The sequence below is a fragment of the Sapajus apella genome, unplaced genomic scaffold, assembly GCF_009761245.1.
Source record: "Sapajus apella isolate SASKATOON/1434 unplaced genomic scaffold, GSC_monkey_1.0 scaffold184, whole genome shotgun sequence".
NCBI classification, from domain to species: Eukaryota; Metazoa; Chordata; class Mammalia; order Primates; family Cebidae; genus Sapajus; species Sapajus apella.
The window spans coordinates 836,780-857,020 of record NW_022437124.1 but is presented as its reverse complement, the minus strand read 5'-3'; the positions used below and the strand labels follow the sequence as shown (position 1 = coordinate 857,020).

General features: G+C 43.0%; 1 protein-coding gene across 14 annotated transcripts in view; it reads right to left on the bottom strand.

The window, feature by feature from the left end:
• The window catches only part of CARMIL1 (capping protein regulator and myosin 1 linker 1), a 346,698-nt gene that overhangs the window by 201,042 nt on the left and 125,415 nt on the right, over positions 1–20,241 (bottom strand). For 13 of the 14 annotated variants that reach the window (XM_032268645.1, XM_032268646.1, XM_032268650.1 and 10 more), the window contains one exon: positions 1,428–1,478. In XM_032268645.1, coding sequence (XP_032124536.1) covers positions 1,428–1,478 — 51 coding nt within the window. Of the gene's footprint in view, positions 1–1,427; positions 1,479–13,593; positions 14,206–20,241 lie in introns of those variants that run through there. The other variant, XM_032268655.1, reaches the window with a different exon arrangement.

The following is a 20,241-nucleotide window of genomic DNA, read 5'->3' as shown; positions in this document are numbered from 1 at the left end:
AATAAGACCTATGGCTCTCATAAGATTCTGTTAAGGATTAAGTTATTTACTAAAACAATACTCCAGTAAATGTTACCACCTTTTTAGAAAAAAAAAAAAAAAATACCCAATTTCCTATAACCATTCAGTCCCTATCCTATAAAAATGATAAACCCCTTTTAGTTAACATAAAAGAAGTCATTACTAGGCCGGGCACGGTGGCTCAAGCCTGTAATCCCAGCACTTTGGGAGGCCGAGGCGGGTGGATCACGAGGTCAAGAGATCGAGACCATCCTGGTCAACACGGTGAAACCCCGTCTCTACTAAAAACTACAAAAAATTGGCTGGGCATGGTGGCGCGTGTCTGTAGTCCCAGCTACTCAGGAGGCTGAGGCAGGAGAATTGCCTGAACCCAGGAGGCGGAAGTTGCAGTGAGCCGAGATCGCGCTATTGCACTCCAGCCTGGGTAACAAGAGCGAAACTCCGTCTCAAAAAAAAAAAAAAAAAAAAGTCATTATTGTGATTAACTCAAAAACTATCAGGTCAAATTTTGCACCAAATCACGAAGGGCATGTAATGAAAAATGTAATATATCTCCTTTAAAGAACAGAGTGGTGCCTTGTTATTTTTTATAAGCAACATCAGAGTAGATGGAGAACAGCTGAGATGGTTACAGTTCTGGCAGCGTACTCTTTAAAGTTATGACGGTTATTTCCCACATCTAAAGTCTTAGAAAAATCTGCCAGTACTGCTCTGAAGGAAATAAGAAGTAGACTTGAGGCCGGGCGCGGTGGCTCATACCTGTAATCCCAGCACTTTGGGAGGCCGGGGCGGGCGGATCATGAGGTCAAGAGATCAAGACCATCCTGACCAACATGGTGAAACCCCGTCTCTACTAAAAAATACAAAAATTAGCTGGGCGTGGTGGTGCGCACCTGTAATCCCAGCTACTCAGGAGGCTGAGGCAGGAGAATTGCTTGAACCCGGGAGGTGGAGGTTGTAGTGAGCCGAGATTGTGCCACTGCATTCCAGCCTGGCGCCTGGCGACAGAATGAGACTGTCCTGACAAAAAAAAAAAAAAAAAAAGCAGACTTGAACAAAGTGGAAATCAAGCCCCAGTCGAAAGAGAAAAATAACTGGGACATGGAGCCTCGGGGACATAGAGCAGAAAATCCTTGACTGATTTTCTTGGGATGCCTTTACAGAAAAGAGAAGGAACAAAGGAGGAAAAAAATGTTTGTCGTTACAACCTTTAGGTGCTTCTGGGAAGAAGGAAGGAAAACTTGAGAGTGCTAAGAGAAATCTGAAAACAGCTTAAATCAGAAGTCTATGTAAGTGAGGTACGTGTGTGTTGTGTTGCAGTATATGAGTGTCTGTGCGTGCACACATGTAAGAATGCACCAGGGTGTGTGTGTGAGTGCGCAAAGGAGGACTTCATCCACACTTACCTTGGTGGGGATCCTCGCTGTTACCAGGAAGGCTCGGCATGATGTAAGCACCTGTAAGACAGAAGCAGCAGCATCACTGTAAGTACCAACAAGTGGGGCCAGGGGGCTTTGGTGCTTCTACGGGCGTTTAATGATACCAAAGCCGCAGAAGGCCACACGCTTGGCTCCTGTCATGTAAGAAGAATTAAGATCTGGGACAGCTTCTTGGTCTCATAAAATGAGTTTTAACTTAAAGAGTCCCTGTATCAAAGTTCTTTTAGAACAAATTACAGGTGAAATCTCTAGAGGGGAAGTCAGTCAGCGGCCCAAAAACCCAACAGCTTATTCAGATTAAGTAAAACAGGCCTCTGTGATAATACAGAGTCACAAGTCTCACTATATCAACAGTTAATTCAATGAAAAAAACAAGAACTAAGTACTCATTTGCACTTCCCAAATTACAACCACCACCCACATGTGCCCTCTCGCTTTCCATTCTTTGTACTGTAGCTAACATTTAAATAATGCATAGAGCGAAATGAGGCTAAGCTTCCAAAAACTCATCCCTAACTTTGCTTCTCAGCTGTCCCTCTCTCAGTCTTAGAACATTTATGGAAATTTCCTTTTTGACACTCAGCTAAGAACATACATACAGCCTGTGGGGTCCCATATGCCTATAGGTTCCGTTTACCTCGCAGAGGCCTATGTGAATACAAAGGGGCTGAGCTAGAAGTTCAGATCTTGAGCCAGGATCGTACATCCACAAGGCTTACTGCAAAACTTTCCACTCTGCAACTTTGAGATTCAGGCAGGCCTCATGAGCCTTTTCAAGAAAGAAAGAAAACTCTGGGGCTGGGTGCAGTGGCTCACGCCTGTAATCCCAGCACTTTGGGAGGCAGAGGTAGGCGGATCAAGAGGTCAAGAAATAGAGACCATCCTGGCTAACACCGAGAAACCCCGCCTATACTAAAAATACAAAAAATTAGCTGGGCATGGTGGCACGCGCCTGTGGTCCTAGCTACTTGGGAAGCCAAGGTAGAAGAATCGCTTGGACCCAGGAGGTGGAGGTCGCGGGTGAGCAGAGATTGCGCCACTGCACTCCCGCGTAGACGACAGAGTGAGACTTTGTCTCAAAAAGGGAAGAAGAAAAAAATAAATAAAGAAAACTCCAAGGTTTCTCAAGGCCTGAGAACTGCCGTTTTTTCATTTTCCAAATAGCTTCCTTGTCACTAAGCCTGTATTTAGCAAGTTATGCTTACGTGCTAGTTTAAGAAAGCTAGATTAGAGCAAAAGTGTAGAAAGTCAACAACACTGGGACCTCGGGTTGTTAAAGGGCTTGTCAAACAGCTTTACCCAGACACAACCCAGGGCTCGAACGGCTAACGTGGGTACAGAAAGTGAATCAAGGCTATGCCCCTGTGGCCTGCTTTAGGCCCTTCCCAAGTCTCCAAACTTCGAATAGCAACAGTACATTTTCTATAAAAGCCTTCTTTCAGTAATCACATCTCATCACTGTAGCGGATAACTCAAGCCAGAAGTATTTAAGACAGATGAAAAGAGAAGTGACCTGACACTGGGAGAGTGTGGTAAGAGCAGGTGGGAAGTTGAAGGAAAAGACACAGCCCATTTCCAGACCTTTCACCCAAACGCCACCGTCACAGTTATTTGCAGGAGCAGTTTTTACCTGGTATCATTTTCACGACTTGATTTTATGGTGTGCTCTGGAAAGCACTTCTAAATGACTTCTAAAAGTGTAGGCAGCAAGGGCCTTCTCAATGCCACGGCAGCGTGTCAGTCTCATAAAAGTGTAGGCAACAGATGATGTCTATCTTTGAATATTCCATATGCTGTGAACCAAATCACAGATTTTCCTGAGGAATTTATCCTTATTTTTACACCCTTCTAAGGCCTTGGGGGCAAGGGAATGGGACACAGCAACAGGCAGGAGAAAGGAAAGGGAAGGGACGAAGTATGTCCAGGATGAGTGCGTGGAGGTCAAGTGTAGCCAGGTAGTAGCAGGACTGGCTGCATTATTTGTAGGGACATTGTTCAACTACGATTAAGAATTTCAAGATGGTAACAGTAAGGTATTAACCCAGTGTAGGGAAGTGATGTAACTCACTTCAAGGTCAATTTATGGGAGAAACAGAATTCACATGCTTGGAGCGGGAGGCATGGCAGCCTGCTGTAGGGTGTTCAACTCTTTCTGTTTGCTCAAGACGTTTCCAGTTTAAGGGCTACGAATCCTGCATCTCGTGAAACTGGAACTATCGGTCAATCTACTAGCTTGAATTTTGGAATCAGAAAGACTTACATTCAGATTCTGGCTGCATCCACCTGTTGACGCCAAAGCCTGTGTCCGGAACCACTGCACTATATCTACACGTTACTACTCAATCGTGTCTCCCCGTGCTCCAGCCCCTGGCGGGTTAGGGTCAGCGTTAGGGTTAAGGTTAGGGCTAGGACCCTTGTGCTCCAGCCCCCGTCAGATGTGCCCTGTGCAACTGTACAGGCTGCAGGCCATAAAGCTGTCCCTGAGTCGTTGCTACCCGTTGTCGAGCATTTTCTGCGTGCCATGAATAGGTGAACACCTTGAGTACAGTGACATACTTAATCCTCACAACAACTATATTTGATGTCACTACTCCCATTTTACAAATGAGTAAACTGAGACTCAGCAATGTAACTCACTTCAAGGTCATTTTCAAGTAGAGCAGATATCATTTATAAAAGCATCAGAGTATAAAAGGTACTTAAGAAGAGTATAATTTAAATCTCACAGCTTTGTTAACGCCAAAACTGATGTTCTTAACCACCAGGCTACATTTACATGTTACCACCCAATCCTGCCTCCTTGTGTTCTAGCCCCTGGAAGATCAGTTACAGTGAAGGTAGGAAGGGACAGCCCAGGGCAGCCATGACTGGGAGACACCTCGGAGTACCTTTTTCAACATTCCAACAGTTAGTTTCTAAAATGCTCTCTTTAAATCCAAGTATGCCCTGGAGAACTGAACTCTTCTGTCATCAGCACTGGTTAATCTTTGGCTAATACAGCAGTACTCAGGGAATGAAGAGTTTGCAGGCCTTTTGCAAAAGGGCAAGAGATGATTTTCTTGCAAGAGACACACAGGGCTGGATAAATGGCAGCAGACTATCAAAAGAAGCATGCCGGTAATGACGAGGAATTTGGAAAGGGAGATAAAAGCACGAGAGACAGGCTCGGCCTGCACTGCCATTTGCCGAGGCCTGGAGAACAGGATGCAAGCTTAGGCCTCATCTTAAAGGATGAAATACTCACCTTCCCTGAACTAAGCTCCACAGTGCATCTAGCACCTTCTACTCCAGTTCAGCCCCAGGATATGACCCCTCTTTCAAATATTGCTCCTCCCCCATAGTGGAAAAGAAAAAGAAACAAGACAAAAATACTGACAGCCATGATCACAAGCATGGCTACAGGAAGCCACTCCCCTATTCTCACCATTTCGCCCTTTTTATTATTTACAAAGCAGCACACACATTTCTCTCTCTTCCAGGATACTGGTATGATCAATCCGCAATCTTTCCAAAAAGCTTAGGTCCACAAAACCTCTGCATACAGGTAAAATAACCAACATATCATAAAACTCACATGCAGAAAGGTCCCAACATCACATGGTCAAAGACCTAAAATACCCTGAGTTTATGCCTGACAGCAGGTCCAGAGAAACTCATTGACTCACAGCTAGCTGGTGGCAGAGCTGGAACTAGAAGCTGCAACTCCTCACTCTCGGTCTATTAACTCTCTACTTTCCCCTCACATTAGCAATAAGGTTCAAGGCCAAGAGCCACAGACAGGAACTTGTAGCCTCTTCAGTATTCATAAAACATGTTTAACTCTGTGAACTTTCCTTCAAGGGAACCAGGATCCTCTCACAAACATAGTTATAACTGCTAGTATTTGTTGGGTACACTGTTCTAATAGGTTTGGGTATGTTACCACATTTAATCCTCACAGCACCCTATGAGGAAAACACTATTATCATCCCCATGTTAAGATGAAGAAAAAGGCGCATACAGATTCTGTAATTTGTGCAGGTCACCCAGCAAGGAGGCGGCAGAGTTGGGACTCGAACCTGGATGGTCTGGCTCCAGAGACGGTGTTCCTAATGATTTATACTGGCTGTCAAATCTCACCTTTCCAAAAACCAGATTCCTCAATAGCCCACACACACGGAAACATAGAAGAGTCATGGACCTTTACAGCCAGAAAGAAGCTAATAGGTAAAAGGACCAGCAGTACAATGAGAGATGTTTGGGTATCATAAGGAAAAGGACCAATCCCTACTGGTCTGAGTGTCTCCTTCTGTCTCTTTCTATGCAGAAGACTATCTTCTGTTAGTCTCTGTGTCTCTGTCTGAATGTCTCTCTCGTCTCTGTTCTGTATCTGTCTGTGTGATTCTATGTGTTACCGCTCAGTCCATCTGTGCCTCCCTTCACTGGATCCCCACCCCTCCTCTGACCCCTCTCTCTGCTATTGCTGCCAGTGTCCCCCATACCCCGCCCCAACTTGCTTCATCTCCTTTCCCTCCGCTGGTGCCCTCCTCCCGTGCCTTCATTCTGCCCTCCATTCCCAGCTTTTCTCTATGAGAATCAATTGAGAGCTAGTCATTTTATTTATTCCTTTTGTAAGACAATAGACACCAATCACAGAAGAAAGACTGCCTTCTGGAAAAGTATTTCATTTGTAACACAGTCACAGAAAAACTTGAACAAAATATGAACCCAAAATAATCACATACTTTTTGACATCATTACACAATGAGCACACTGGTAATTAAGTGATTATAAGGTCCCCCGTGAGAATCTAATTAATAAGTCTTAAAAGCTAATCTCAAACATGCACCCAAACAACTGAAATACAACAGCAATAACTAGCACAAGGAAGCAGCTGGCCATTCCTCCCTTTGACAACTGTTGCACTTGAGGGAATAACGCTCCCACTACCAGCCAGCGGGGTGGGGGGTCAGATGACCTGCCCTCTCCAGAACAGTCACCACAAGAGCTTTCTAGAGGCCACTAACAGGGTATGAACTAGGGTCAGAATATTTAAAACAAGCGGAGAGCTGGGCGTGGTGGCTCGCACCTGCAGTTCCAACTACTCACGAGGCTGAGGCGGGAGGGTCTGGAGCCCAAGTTGGAGGTTACAGTGAGCACTCCAGCCTAGGTGACACAGCAAGACCTCATCTCTAAAAATAAGAAAAATAAAAAATAAAAAGGGGAAAAAAAGAAACCAGAATGGTCACATGGACTCACCTTTTGAGTAAAGATCAATTTTGTAATGATAGGTTACATAAGGATCTAATGATCATTTCTGCCTTCACCCAGCAATAACAGGGTTCACAATCTGTACCCCTCTGCGTCAAGTCCCTTTCTTTAAAGGTGTTTTACAGGCAGTGGAAGTACACAGTGTTCTTCAGAAGTTGGATGCAGATCAAAGTCATTTGTCTGAAAAGAAACACATCCATAAGGGAGCCCAGGCTTTGGAGGAAGACTGCTAAGCCACGGAAGCTTTGTGCAGGATGGTCCCCATTTCCGGTGGTCAGCGAAGGTCTCCAGAGGCACAGGGAGTTCGCAGAAAATGTGGAAGGAGATGGGAGGTGGAATAGACGAAATCTTCCAAAGCTGACCCAGCCTTTACTAAGACTGTACCCACTTGTGAGCACAACACGGCAGCAACATTTTAAAGCAAGAGTGAAAATTACAAATACTACTGTTACCAGCCAGACTGTGACTCTTGTTTTATCAACACAAACTAAGCCAATTAATGAGGCTACATTCATACTAGAAACCCTAGTCAACCCACTCTCCCAGGCTATTTGGCTCCAAAACTGCCCTGGGATTTATATCTTCAGAGGATTTTTAGTGTACACACGTGGTTTCTAGCAGGGTCGGGGCAGCTGCACAGGACACATCCTCTGTGACTTACCAGAAAGTGTTTTCTGATAATGAATCTTTTTTCAGTGCTTGGGACAGGAGGCACCCTGCTTGTAGGGGGTCCAACTCTTTCTGTTTACACAAGACTTTTCCAGTTTCAGGGCTGAGAATCCTGCATCCCAGAAAACTGGGACTGGGGGTCAATCTACTAGCTTGAATTTTGCAATCAGAAAGACTTCCATTCAGATTCTGACTCTCCCACTTAAACCTGACAGGATTTTGTTGATCTCTAAAGAGTTAGAGATTACAGAATTACAGATTAGCAAGGGTGCCTCATACAAGAGGTGATCAAACAAGAATATTCCTCTACAGGATTATTACTATTGTGTAGATTAAATAAGATACAAATGCAGATACAGCTGTACCCCAGAACCTAACATGTCTTTGCTAAATACCAGCTCTTCTTATAACTTAACAGCATTTTAGATTTAGATTTGCAAAGTTAGATTACAGCCACTGAATTTTGAAATAATTGTTTTGGTCAAAAGAACAACAAAAAAACCCCACAAAGATACTGAATTTTTTTTTTTTTTTTTGAGACAGAGTCTCACTGTCGCCCAGGCTGGAGTGCAATGGCGCGATCTCAGCTCACTGCAACCGCTGCCTCCCAGGTTCAAGCGATTCTCTTGTCTCGGCCTCCTGAGTAGCTGGGATTACAGGCGCATGCCACCATGCCTGGCTAATTTTTTGTAATTTTAGTAGAGACGGGGTTTCACCATGTTGGTCAGGCTGGTCTCAAACTCCCGACCTCGTGATCCGCCTGCCTTGGCCTCCCAAAGTGCTAGGATTACAGGCATTAGCCACTACCCCAGCGATACTGAAACTTTTCCTAGGCTGAAACTAGGCTGAAATTTTCTGTTTAACACACATCTGTGGGCTTGAAGGAGAAAAATTTTCCTGCAAAGTTAAAAAAAAAAAAAAATAGCGTGCATCAGAAGGAGTATATGTGCTTAGCAGAGGAACCTTCACCACAAAGGGTAAGCTACAACTTCCCCCCACCTCCCCTGGGAAGGCCCATTTTTCCACTACAGCCTTAACATGCAAACCACATTTTCAACCTCCGTAATGAATTTCCTCTCCCTTTCATTGAAATGCAAGCAACAGCCAGTTCCCTCTGAGGCTTCCTGGTTCAACTTTTAACTTTACAATTTCACTTAGAAACATTTACGAAAGTCCTCCTTACTGTTAAGATTCACAATTTAGCAGAGAAGACTACATTTTCTTATGGAGGTGATATGGAGGTCAACTATAGAATCTGCTCATTGCACACTTATTAGAAACTGAAATAAATAGTTGTTTTACCATCTAAAATAACTTCATTGCCTAAAGCTTACTGCAGCACAGGCACTCCATCAAGTGATGCTCTCTAAATCCACATTCTCTCATGCAGATTACCAGGAGTGACTTTTCCTTAAAATTGGGCTCTATGTGCCCAACATTCAACAAATGGTCTTGTACCCCTGAATTACTCTCTAATTCGCAAGCAAACTAAATGATGAATGCCGTCATTCCCCACTCTTAATTCTTTCCCCTTCCAAACTCCCAGCTCTAAGTGCATTACAGATAAAACCTCATTAATCCAAGACACAGACCTAGGTGAGGGAGAAGGGCAGGTGATGAGTTTGTTATCACCACTGCAGAGAGCTGTAAGTGGCAGATGATAAGGGACTTATACAAGGTCACCCAGAAAACTGAAGAGAATAAAACCTCTCTCCTAGCTCTGAGCCTAACACCAGACTCAGCTATGATGAACACCATCCTTTCTGGCAGGAAGACAGTTCACCCAAAAGGAACACCAAAAAGTACCACATTTTAATGTAATTCCTGACTTCAATTCCTTTTTAAAATTAGAGCTTCAGCCAGGTGCGGTGGCTCACGCCTGTAACCCCAGCACTTTAGGAGGCCAAGGCAGGCGAATCACCTGATGTCGGGAGTTCGAGACCAGCCTGATCAACATGGAGAAACCCCATCTCTACTAAAAATACAAAATTAGTCAGGTGTGGTTGCGCATGCCTGTAATCCCAGCTGCTTGGGAGGATGAGGCAAGAGAATCAATTGAACTCGTGAGGTGGAGGTTGCAGTGAGCCAAGATTGTGCCACTGAATTCCAGTCTGGGCAACAAGAGTGAAACTCCATCAAATGAATGAATGAATGAATGAATGAGTGAATGAATTAGGGCTTCACTCTTCATGGCCAGCTATGGGACACCTTGTCATTAATGGATGTGCCCTGGTAAGGTCTAGTGTATGGTTTGCAAACTACAGCTTAAAAGGCAAACCCAGCCTCTTCCCACTACCCACCGTCCCCCACCCCCGCCCTGCGGAAGTATTTCTGATATCGTTTTGCTGGTACACGACCATACCTCTTTGTGTAATGTACTGTCTCTGGCTGCCTTCATACAGCAGTTTTACGGCTCACAAAGCCCAAGATATTGTTGTTGACCCCTGGTCTAGTGGTTTAGAGAACAAATTGTGGAATTAAACTACCTGGGTTTGAAACCATGCTTTACTATTTAATAGATATGTGGCTCAAAGCAAATTACTAAACTTTTCTGTGCCTCAATTTCCTCCTTTTTTTTCTTTAAGATACAGGGTCTCACTCTGTCACCCAGGCTAGAGTACAGTGGAATGATCAGGGCTCACCGGAGCCTCAACCTCTTGGGCTCAAGTAATCCTCTGGCCTCAGCCTCCTGAGTAGCTGGGACTACAAGCATGTGCCACCATGCCCAGCTGGTTTTTAATTTTTTACAGGATAGGGTATTGCTATGTTGCCCAGGCTGGTCCCAAAATTGTAGCCTTAAGCAATCCTCCCAGCTCGGCCTCCTGTAGGACTGGGATTACAGGCATGAGCCATCAAGCCACCATACCAGGCCCTCTTCTCTTTAAAAACGAGAGAAATATAACCTAAACTTCGTGGAATGATGAGGGTTAAAAGAGTTAATATGCCTACAGTGCTAAGAAGACTGCTGGCACCTGAGAAGTGCTGTACGGTGTCTGTTACTGTTACTTATATTTTAATATCATAATACAATTTTATGTCCATAATGGTATTAGAACAAGAAGAGAGGTATCCAGATTTAGCCTGAGTCTGGCCTCAAGTTAGCCAAGGGGCCTAACCATGAACAAGGTACAGTTTCTGTAGACCTTACTTTACCCAAATTTAAAATAAGAGGTTGTGTTGGAATAGGTCTCAAAGTTACCTCCCTACACTCTGAGTCCATGACTTCGGCCAACTCTGGGATTCTGCTTCCCACTCTTCCATTTGTGTGGACTTCTAGGAATGGCAAGTCCTCAGTAAATATCTGCTGACAGGAATTAATTCCCCCTTAGGACTCTACTCCCTGGACCAACAGATGCTCCTTCTACAGGGGAGCAAGAAGTTGCTGAGTTTGGTTTTCTATTCGGATGTCTGGTTTGATAGGAAATCCATGTTCTCTAACACCTGTGCAAATTCATTTCTTTTCATCTAATTCATTTCTTTTCACATTATGTAGAATGGAATGTTTACATACAGCATGCCAGACAAGGTCACTTCGTTCTTCCCAAAATCCCACTATTGCAAGCTGTGAGGTGTTATCAAAGCATAAAACAAACACATCTAAGTTTCCCCATAGGAGAGCACAGGGGCCAGTACATATCAGATCCTCTTTTCAAAGCACCAGCTGATACAGAAGTCTGGAATCTCCCATAGTGATGCTGTTAGAACAAAGTATCTCAAAGTCAGAGTAACGACACATCTTCTTTAATGACAGCACTTTGGCAGTGACACACCAACATGAATGGGCACAGGATGATAATTCTTAGCATGAGGCCCAAGCTCCAGGCCCACAGGGTCCACGAGGGTTTTGTGTTAAGGAATTCACATGTGACAGAACTCCTACCCAGGCCTGCAACTATTGGGTGAGCAGAGACCAAGGGACTCACAGGTCTGCATCGGGCATGTGTGGTTAAGAGACCTCATCTGGTCATCACTGTCATATTCATGTTTTAAATAAATTCACAAATAACAGAATCACAGTTATTCAGGGAGTACAGAAAAACTATAACTATACAGTTCATATTAACCTAATTAATTATTAAAACTTCTGCCTCACCAACACAGGGTCAGCCAGCCTCTTTGAGAACACATCCATTTGAAAATCGCTAGAATCCAATTCTAGCTAAAGATGAGAGAGCTCAGAGGAATCAGGGGATGTGTGTGCCCTTTTCCTGTATTTTACAGATGAGGAAACAGATCAGGAAGAGTTAAATTGTTACTCTGTGCCTATTAGGGCTCATTATTGGTTTCAAGCCACAGAATTTTAAGCAAAAATAAATTTACTCAAAGGAAATGGAGTTCTTATAATCAAAAGAACACCCAGAGCTCAATAGAGACAGGAACCAAGTCAACTCTACAGATGGGAGAAGCAGGGACTAATAAGGAGTTCCTCTGGCTGCCCTTGAGGAATGACTGACTCCCATCTTACAGCCTAGCATGATCTCTCTCAAGGTCCAAAACCTAGGGGGCAAAAGTCCCCTTCCCGGGCCTGGCACCCAATAAAGACCACATGGAATTGCTCAAAAGCTGAGACCAGTGGTAGCTATGGCCTAGTGCCAATAAGCACTGGCTCCAGCGCGGCTGGGTCTGAATTCCCACGGGACCACTCACTACCAGCCACGCAACAACCTTGGACAGGAAACTTGGCCTCCCATGCCTCTGTGTCCTCACCTGAGATGATATATGCAGAATACAAATACCTGGCACAAGAAGGGAGCCGACATTTCTAAATGGCAGAGTTGGAACCAGAAAGCAGTTTCACTTTTCTTTCACTGTAAGTCACTTGCTGCAGTCCCTCCCCAACCTACGTCATTTCAACTTGTCTGTGCTTCCCCGCCTTACCTTATCATCTTCTCAAGGCAAGGAAACACAAATGTCACTTCTTCCTCCCTCCCTCGTTGTATTAGCATGTTCGTCCAATGAAAAAATACACATATTCTTTCCTTCTTCCAGAGCAAAGTTATAGTTTCCCACCTTGCAGCAAGGTGGTTGGCATATGACAGGGTGGGGGGGAGGCTGATTTAGAGCTAATACCATTACATAAATACTCAGAGAGACAGTCTTCATTAAATTCAGAGATTAAAAAATAAGGAAAGAAGGAGAATAGAAGATCTGGAGGAATCATATCAAGAAATTAAGGTAGGCATATAATTTAGAGCAGTGCTTTTCAAACGAGGGGTACAACCCATTGGTGGGTGGTTAAATCAGTTCGTTGGCATTTAATGAGAATATAACAGACTAACGTGAAAAGGAAAAGAAAGTCAAGGCACAGCGAGTAGAAAAAAGAAACTTTATAAAACTTGTCTGAGTGACGTCAGTATGCAATGCACATGGCACTCACAAACAAATGTGTGTGCACACTTCTTGAGATCAAAATAAGATGCATGTCTTACTCTGGGTCCGGGTTTTGAAAGTTTGATAAACACTAGCATAAGCACCCTATGCACCTGTAAGCAGGATCCACCATGAGGCTACAGATGAGGGTGACACAGCTGGTAAGACAACAAGAACATGAGCTTTAGAGTCAGACACACTTCAGGAGAAATCTCAGCTTTGCCATTTTGTGAGCTGAGAGGGATTAGGCAGGCTGCTTGAAATCTTGAGGCCTCCGCTTCTAAACTGCAGACGCCTCACTTCTAAATTGGAGACAATATGTATCTTCGTGTAAGTACCAGAGAAAACCTATGCCCTAGAGTTATCACCTGACTCTCCTATTCCTGCATATATTCTTTGAGAAAAGAAACAGTAGCTGGCTTGGTCTTTACAGTTTTTGAATACATTTTCTTGTTTTTTGCAAGCAATTCCAGTATCTTACAAGCCGTCATTCTAACACTGTCATTCAAAATGGGATTTTCTTCCTTAATGTGTATTCAATGCTAACATTTTAAATGTCACATAAACATAAAGATAGAAGAGCCTTATTATAATTGAACTACACCCCTGCTCTAAGTTCAAAGCACTCTCTAACATCAATTATCTCTTTTTTTTTTCTCCCAAGATCACCATGAATGAAAGGGCGGGTGTTAGGATCACCATTTTTCAGTTGAGGAAATCAAGGCAGAAAAAGATTAATGACAGTCAGTTTCACAGTATAAATATATCGCTTAGTCAGAAAAGAAGAGGAGAAATTAGGAAGGTATAAAAAGGGAAATTAATTGAAAAATGAGAAAAAACCTACATGCAAATCCTTGATTGTCAAATTCAGTAGGCTGAGAGCCAGGTCTGAGAAATGCAGACTGAGGAACAAACAGAGTTGATGGCAGTCTGTCCTGCTGGCCCTCTGTCTCAGACCTTCCACATGTCCCACCAACGTCCCTGAGGTCTGGCAAGTTGCTGGCTACACAGCCGGAAGGTGAAGAGGATGAGGGCTTTAGTTAGGATCGATTAGTGAGGTGACAGTCAGTATAATGGGGTTCATTTATTCCTCAGCAAACCCTACCACATTCAAATGACAGGGCAACATTTGTGAATAATCTCCTAACCCAACAGCTGGAGAATGAGCTTTCATTAATCTTCCTTTGAAACGCTCAGGCTAACCCTAGTCATATCACTGAATTGCATGACCCAAGAGATTAATAGGGCAATTCAATGAGTTTAGAGTTTATCCTTGAATTCATCAGTTAAACTCCTTCTCTGAGAAGTAGGAAACTGAGTCCCAGGAAGACTGTAACGCTTGCATAATTTTGTTCACTTTATAAGCAAGTGAGCTTGAGTTCCCATGTCTCATATAAGCAAACACAGGAGCTGTCTTTGCTTTTTACTCCAATATATATGCACACACAATGTCATATACACATTTTATATGTGTGTGTCTATACACACATACCTGTTATGCCTATGTATGTATGTATATATACATATACATTGTATGTATTATACATATAAAACATTTCTTCCATGGGGGATATTAAAATTAGCAATCCCTGAACAACATTATTAAGAGCTGAGACATGACAACGTTATAAAAGCAAAGGTGAAACAAACGTAAACTGTTAAAATAATTCAAAACTGTATGAATGTTAGTTCCTGTGAAATAAGCATAAATATACTGAATATATTCTATATGGAGATAAAAGTACCATACGATGTGTAGAAAAACCATAAAACTAGAGCCATATCACAAATCTCAACTAAAATAAGTATGTTAGCTATTTAAAATTTTTTCAAAATTCTTTTGCTGCTTGGAATTTAGAAAGATTTCTTAAGGGTGGCTTGGTTAGCCTGGTCCCCTCAACAAGAATGGGCAAGTATGAACTGACAGTTCCCCTTAATGAGAGGAGACATTCAAACAACAGGCAGATGCTTCATGTATGTTTCATGACAGTGACGATTCTAGGGGCAAAGGTTCTCCAAGTGCTAACACAGAGAAAGGCAGACTTCCCTCCGCTATAGGCTACCTGCCCAAAGAAGGCCGCCAGCTGTGTGACATCACTTGGGAAATCATTCTAACGGCCACTATTAGAGAAAAACCCATTTCTTCAAAAGTGACTTTGTTTTAGTTCCCCAAGTTCTAAGTTTTTAAAGGAGCTTTGGGATATGAATTCAAAAAATTCCCAGTGTTAATTCTGAACATTATTTTGGCCATTGCAATTAAGCACAGCAGGTGGGGGGACAGATATAATCTATTTATTTCTTATCTCTACAGCATTTTACAACAAAAGGTGATTAGTAAAAATTCCATCATTATGCTTTAAAAGTCCCTCTAATTCCCTGGGAAACTCATGGTGGGAAGACGGATTCTAATTCTTCCAAATCATACAGGAAGGATAAGCATCCAGGAAGATGCGCATTCATCTAAAGCACAGAAGATAAAGCAGTCAGAATGGGCATGGAGAGACCCAGCACGGGGTGTGGACTCTCCTTTACAGGCCTTACCCCTTTTCCCTGAAAACGCCAAGTGGGTGCACCATGGTTTGTGCTAGGTTAGCATGATTTACATGCAGATTTTAAGGTAAAGATAGAGAACTAAAAACAGGAATTCAGGCTAAGGACAGAAATGGAAGCTGCACAGATGTACTACATGGATTCTGCAAGTCAGATAATTCCTGCAGATGTAATCGTAAGGTGGCTGGTACAGCACTTCTCAAGACAGAAACGCCTGGACCCGCTCCACTGTTTCCTAGCTGTGTGATTTGGGGCGAATTATCAGGTCCCCTATACCTTACCCGTGGCTGTAAACACACACAATACAGTATCAACCTCCTAAGTGTCGTGAAGATTAAATATGAGGATGTATGTAAAAACTTTTTAGCACAGAGTCTAGCTAACAACAGCTCAATAGATAGTAGTTATCTAACGATAATTAAAATAACAGCCACAGTTCAAACAGTAGTAACAGCTCTCTGAAAGCCCAAGCTAAATATTTTAATTCCCTTAACATATCAGTAAATCAACTGAAATTGGCAACAAAATTTCTTCCAGGCATAATTTGATGTACACGTTCTCTAGCGATTACATGAAGGCCCCACACAGAACAGGTTCTATCCAAATCATCCCTCCACATTCATTACTGTCATTTTTGAATTCAGCAAGTTAAGTAAAACTTGCATTTTTTACTTCTTAGAAGTCAGCCTGTTACATTTTCTGAATGCCTTAAGGTTTAGTTTGATATATGGTTTCAATGCCTCTAATATTTTTGTAAAACTTAATCAATTTATAACCATTTCCAGAAATCTGCCTCATATCCAGTCACCAAACATACAACCATCTGCAACAGACTTTTTTTGGGTCTCCTATTAGCTTCCCCAGTCAAAGAGACCATGGCTGTTGAGAGTCTTCTCTAATGCAAGGGTTCCATCCTCACCTGGGCAGGTAGATAACCGCATTCTGGCAGAGCCAGACAATGGGAAGTCCAGGATCCTGGGCAGACACAGCTTGAAATGACTGTCCTAGCAGCTGTGCAGCCCCTACCACCTGTATTATACCTGCAAAACCAGGGGCCTAAGGCCTTTTTCTAACCACAAACATTGGCTATTTATTCTAGATCACTTACAACTATCAAAATGTATCCTTCCAGATAGATGTCTTCTCCCTACACATCAGTTCATAATAGCTCTTCCTTTTCTGAGCCATCCGTGAGCAGGGAATAAATGAAGGGGGATGTTTTTGAAATCTGCTGTAAACCAGGAGTGGCAAGGCACTTACCTTATCACACTTAACCCTGTGAGAAACGTACCATGATTCTCTTGTTAACAGATAAGGAAACCAAGACTTAAGAGAGGTTTATAGTAATTTAACTTGTCCCAACACATTGGTAAGAGTTAGAATTTGAACCCTCAATTATAAGTTTCAAAAGCCAAATTTCCTGTAGCACCCCATGAGGTGAGCCTCTCCGTGTTAATGCTTCTCATCAATACCCTAGACCAGCTCTTGGGACTCACTCATAACCTCAGTTAGATTATTTACTCATAAAAGTCTTCTCATGGGGAGCAGTAATTTGCATGCCTCTGGAAGGGCTTGTTCATGCCCCGCTTAAGGCAGCACAGTGTCTGGTACAAAGAAGACAGTCATCTGAGCGATATCTTCTACTCCCATAACCAGAATACAGCCAGCCTGTGTCCTCTGCATATGATTTCACATAAACTGGACTTGCTAACATCAAGCTTTGAAAAGCAAACTTCTTCCCACCGACTAACAGGATGGTTGGTAATTGAAACCCACACTGATTTGTCACCGAAAGCACTTTGCACAGAGAAAGGGATTAACTAGAATCAAGGGCACTCATGACACATCTGTGTGTGAGGCCTTTGGGGGAGAAGATAAATATGCTTTATTTTAATATACTTGCTGATTTCTCTATTTGTGAGTTTTCATGACTGATGATGTTCCTTTGCCACTGGTCATCAAAGAGGCTTATCATAGTTGTGAATTCTCAACACAAACAAATGAATTATCCCTAGTTGAGAGCTCTTGGTGGGAGAGGTCCTAGTCATGATATCACTGGGTTTCGCTCACTACAGGAAGTGAAAATTCCACCCATATCAGAAAAAAATTACAATTATCTTTTTCATTAATTTTTAAATAGTTCTTTACCCAGCTGCTTCCTTTTGCAGTAATCCAACATTCAGAGACATGGCCCCTTTTCTAATTGTTTAGAACATGTAATCTTTTCCCCTCTAATATTCTTAAAACCTTCAAATTTGCACTAAATAACATCAATATTAAATGATCCAGAAAAGATGTGACCATCTCCTCTTGCTGCACGCACACACACACACACACACACACACACACACACATCAACACAGAGGGTGGGCGTTATTTCAGTAAAAATAGAAAAACCTAAATGTATTTTACATCTATAGGTTAAAAGGCTTATTTGCCTAATTTTAGATGTCTAAAATTAAGATTTCACATGTCATGGATTCTCCGAGAAAACTAAGCTGAGTGAAGGAATCCCCATGAATGCTTAGTGAAAAAAAGATGATGTCCCAAGTGCATGTAAAAACATCCTTTGTTTAGCTATACTAGAAACTATACTAGAGTTAATCCAGACACCACCATCCTTCATCCAGATAACAGCACTTCCCTAAACAGCCCCGTGAATACTATGCTGTTCTCTTGATTGAAAACCCTCATGTGTCAAATAATGGTCTCTTCACAGACACTGTGACGGCAGGTTCCTTAGATTACCGGTGGAAAAACTGCACGTACAAACACCCTTTGTTTGGCGGCTATGACAACAACTTTCATTGCTTCCCCTCTACCTCTTCAGACGCCCTATCCGCCCCAGCCCATGCACCACGTGTCCTCATTCCTATTGACTGCTTGTCCCCATGGTCTACTTGCTGCCATTTACCAAAGCAATCAAGATTTTTATTCTGCTGGGTGCAGTGGCTCGCACCTGTAATCCCAGCACTTTCGGAGGATGTGGCGGGTGGATCACGAAGTCAGGAGTTTGAGACCAGTCTGGCCAACATAGTGAAACCCTGCCTCTACTAAAAATACAAAAAACTAGTCGGGCATGGTAGTGTGTGCCTGTAATCCCAGCTACTCAGGAGGCTGAGGCAGGAGAATCACTTGAACTCGGGAAGTGGAGGCTGCAGTGAGCCGAGATTATGCCACTGCACTCCAGCCCAGACGACAGTGCGAGGCTCTGTCTTCAAAAGAAAAATGTTTTTTTAATTCTGACCACCTGCTTGAAGACGCCCTCTTGAAATGGGATTTGGACCACAATTAGCCTATCAGCCTGCAAGGCCCTCTTGGTAGACACCAGTACTTCACTTTGTATGAGGATTTAACCAAGAGGGACTTGTTTTTGTGGAGTTGGGGAAATAAAGGTTTTTTTGGGAAAAGAAATTCAAATGACTGAGCTAGAAGGAACTTTAAGAATGCTTAGTTCTTTGCTGTACTTAACTGTAAATGTGTCTGCAAACACTTTTCTGGTGTGTTAGCCCCCTGAGGGCAGGACAATGTCTTAATCATCTTCCTCTTGGTATACCCCCTTCAACACGTGTTTGCTGAACTGCAACCTCCGTGACGCAGCTCTCATGAGCTAGGTTGCACATGAAAATTCTTAATCAGCTGGGGACAAGATGGCTTAAAATAAATGGCCCCATGTGTTACGTAGGACACTGAATGGGCAATCAGAAGACAAGTTCTCAACCTCACTCTGCCTTTAAACAGCCATTCAGTGCTGGGTGAACCCCTTGTCTTCTCTGACCCCGTTTCTGCATCTCTGCACGGAGTGAAAACGCTCATCTCTAAGGACGCTGTGGCTCCATTATTATTCCGTGGCATTTTTAGAAGTAGAAAAATGTACTCAGATAACCAGTGGAAACGTGCGTGTGAAAACATACTTCATTTAGCAGCTTCAGCCACAACTTCCATTGTAGAAAAAGAAATTGTAGAAAAGTGTACTTTTCTGCTGACAGAAAAGGTTATTAATACGAAAAAACAAACGAAGTCACCATGATTTATGAAACTACCTTAAGATTAAAACATGAAATTTATTTTCGCAGGATGGGTTTGCTCTGGTGAAGGTCTCTTTCAGCTCTACAATTCTCTGACCCAGTGAGAAATTTTGAAAGCAATGTTATAATACTACTATTAAATTTAGATGTATTTATAACATTGTGGCTTATGAAATTATGGAATAGACAGTCTTAAAAAAAAAAAAGGCAGAATAATTTTAAATTTTCCTGGAAAGAAATAGGGCAAGCCCTCCGGGCAGTGCTGTCAGAATAAACCTGCTCAGCTTTTTCACACAGAGTCCACATGACCTGAAGGGGATGAATTTCAAATAAGGGAAAGCTTGAGAGCCACCCTGCAGTGGCAGTAGAGAAATAACCACAGTGCCGAAAAGACCGGGAGGAGGCAAGACATGCAGAATCCATGACATATAGAAGCCACAAGGACCCCCACGATCCCAGGAGCCATCCAGGTGGACAAGTCAACACACAACAGCATGAACAACAGGCTCCATCCCCCAGCTGGAAACCACCTTTCCACTTGCTTATGTCTTACCTCAACAGGGAGACAAATGCAGTTTTCTCATTTCCTCCATCATCTGTGTAAAATTGTCATTTATAACAGCAACTTTAGAGGAACGCCAAGAGTCACTGGCAATGCTTAGGCAGCGGTGTCAAGCATTTGTAACAGAAGATGCTTCATTTACGCCATCACTCAACCTACGCTGATGAACGATGCCACAGCAGTCACTTGCTTCCGCATCCTCTACATCCTCTCCAGGACGCCTCTCCTTGCACCGCGTCCCAACAACGCATATTCTTACAGCACACAGGCTTAGGGACAGCAACGCACAGAAATATGTCCGAGCTCAGAGTGATGCAGGCCAATTCAGTGAGCTCCTAGTCCCCAATAGGGT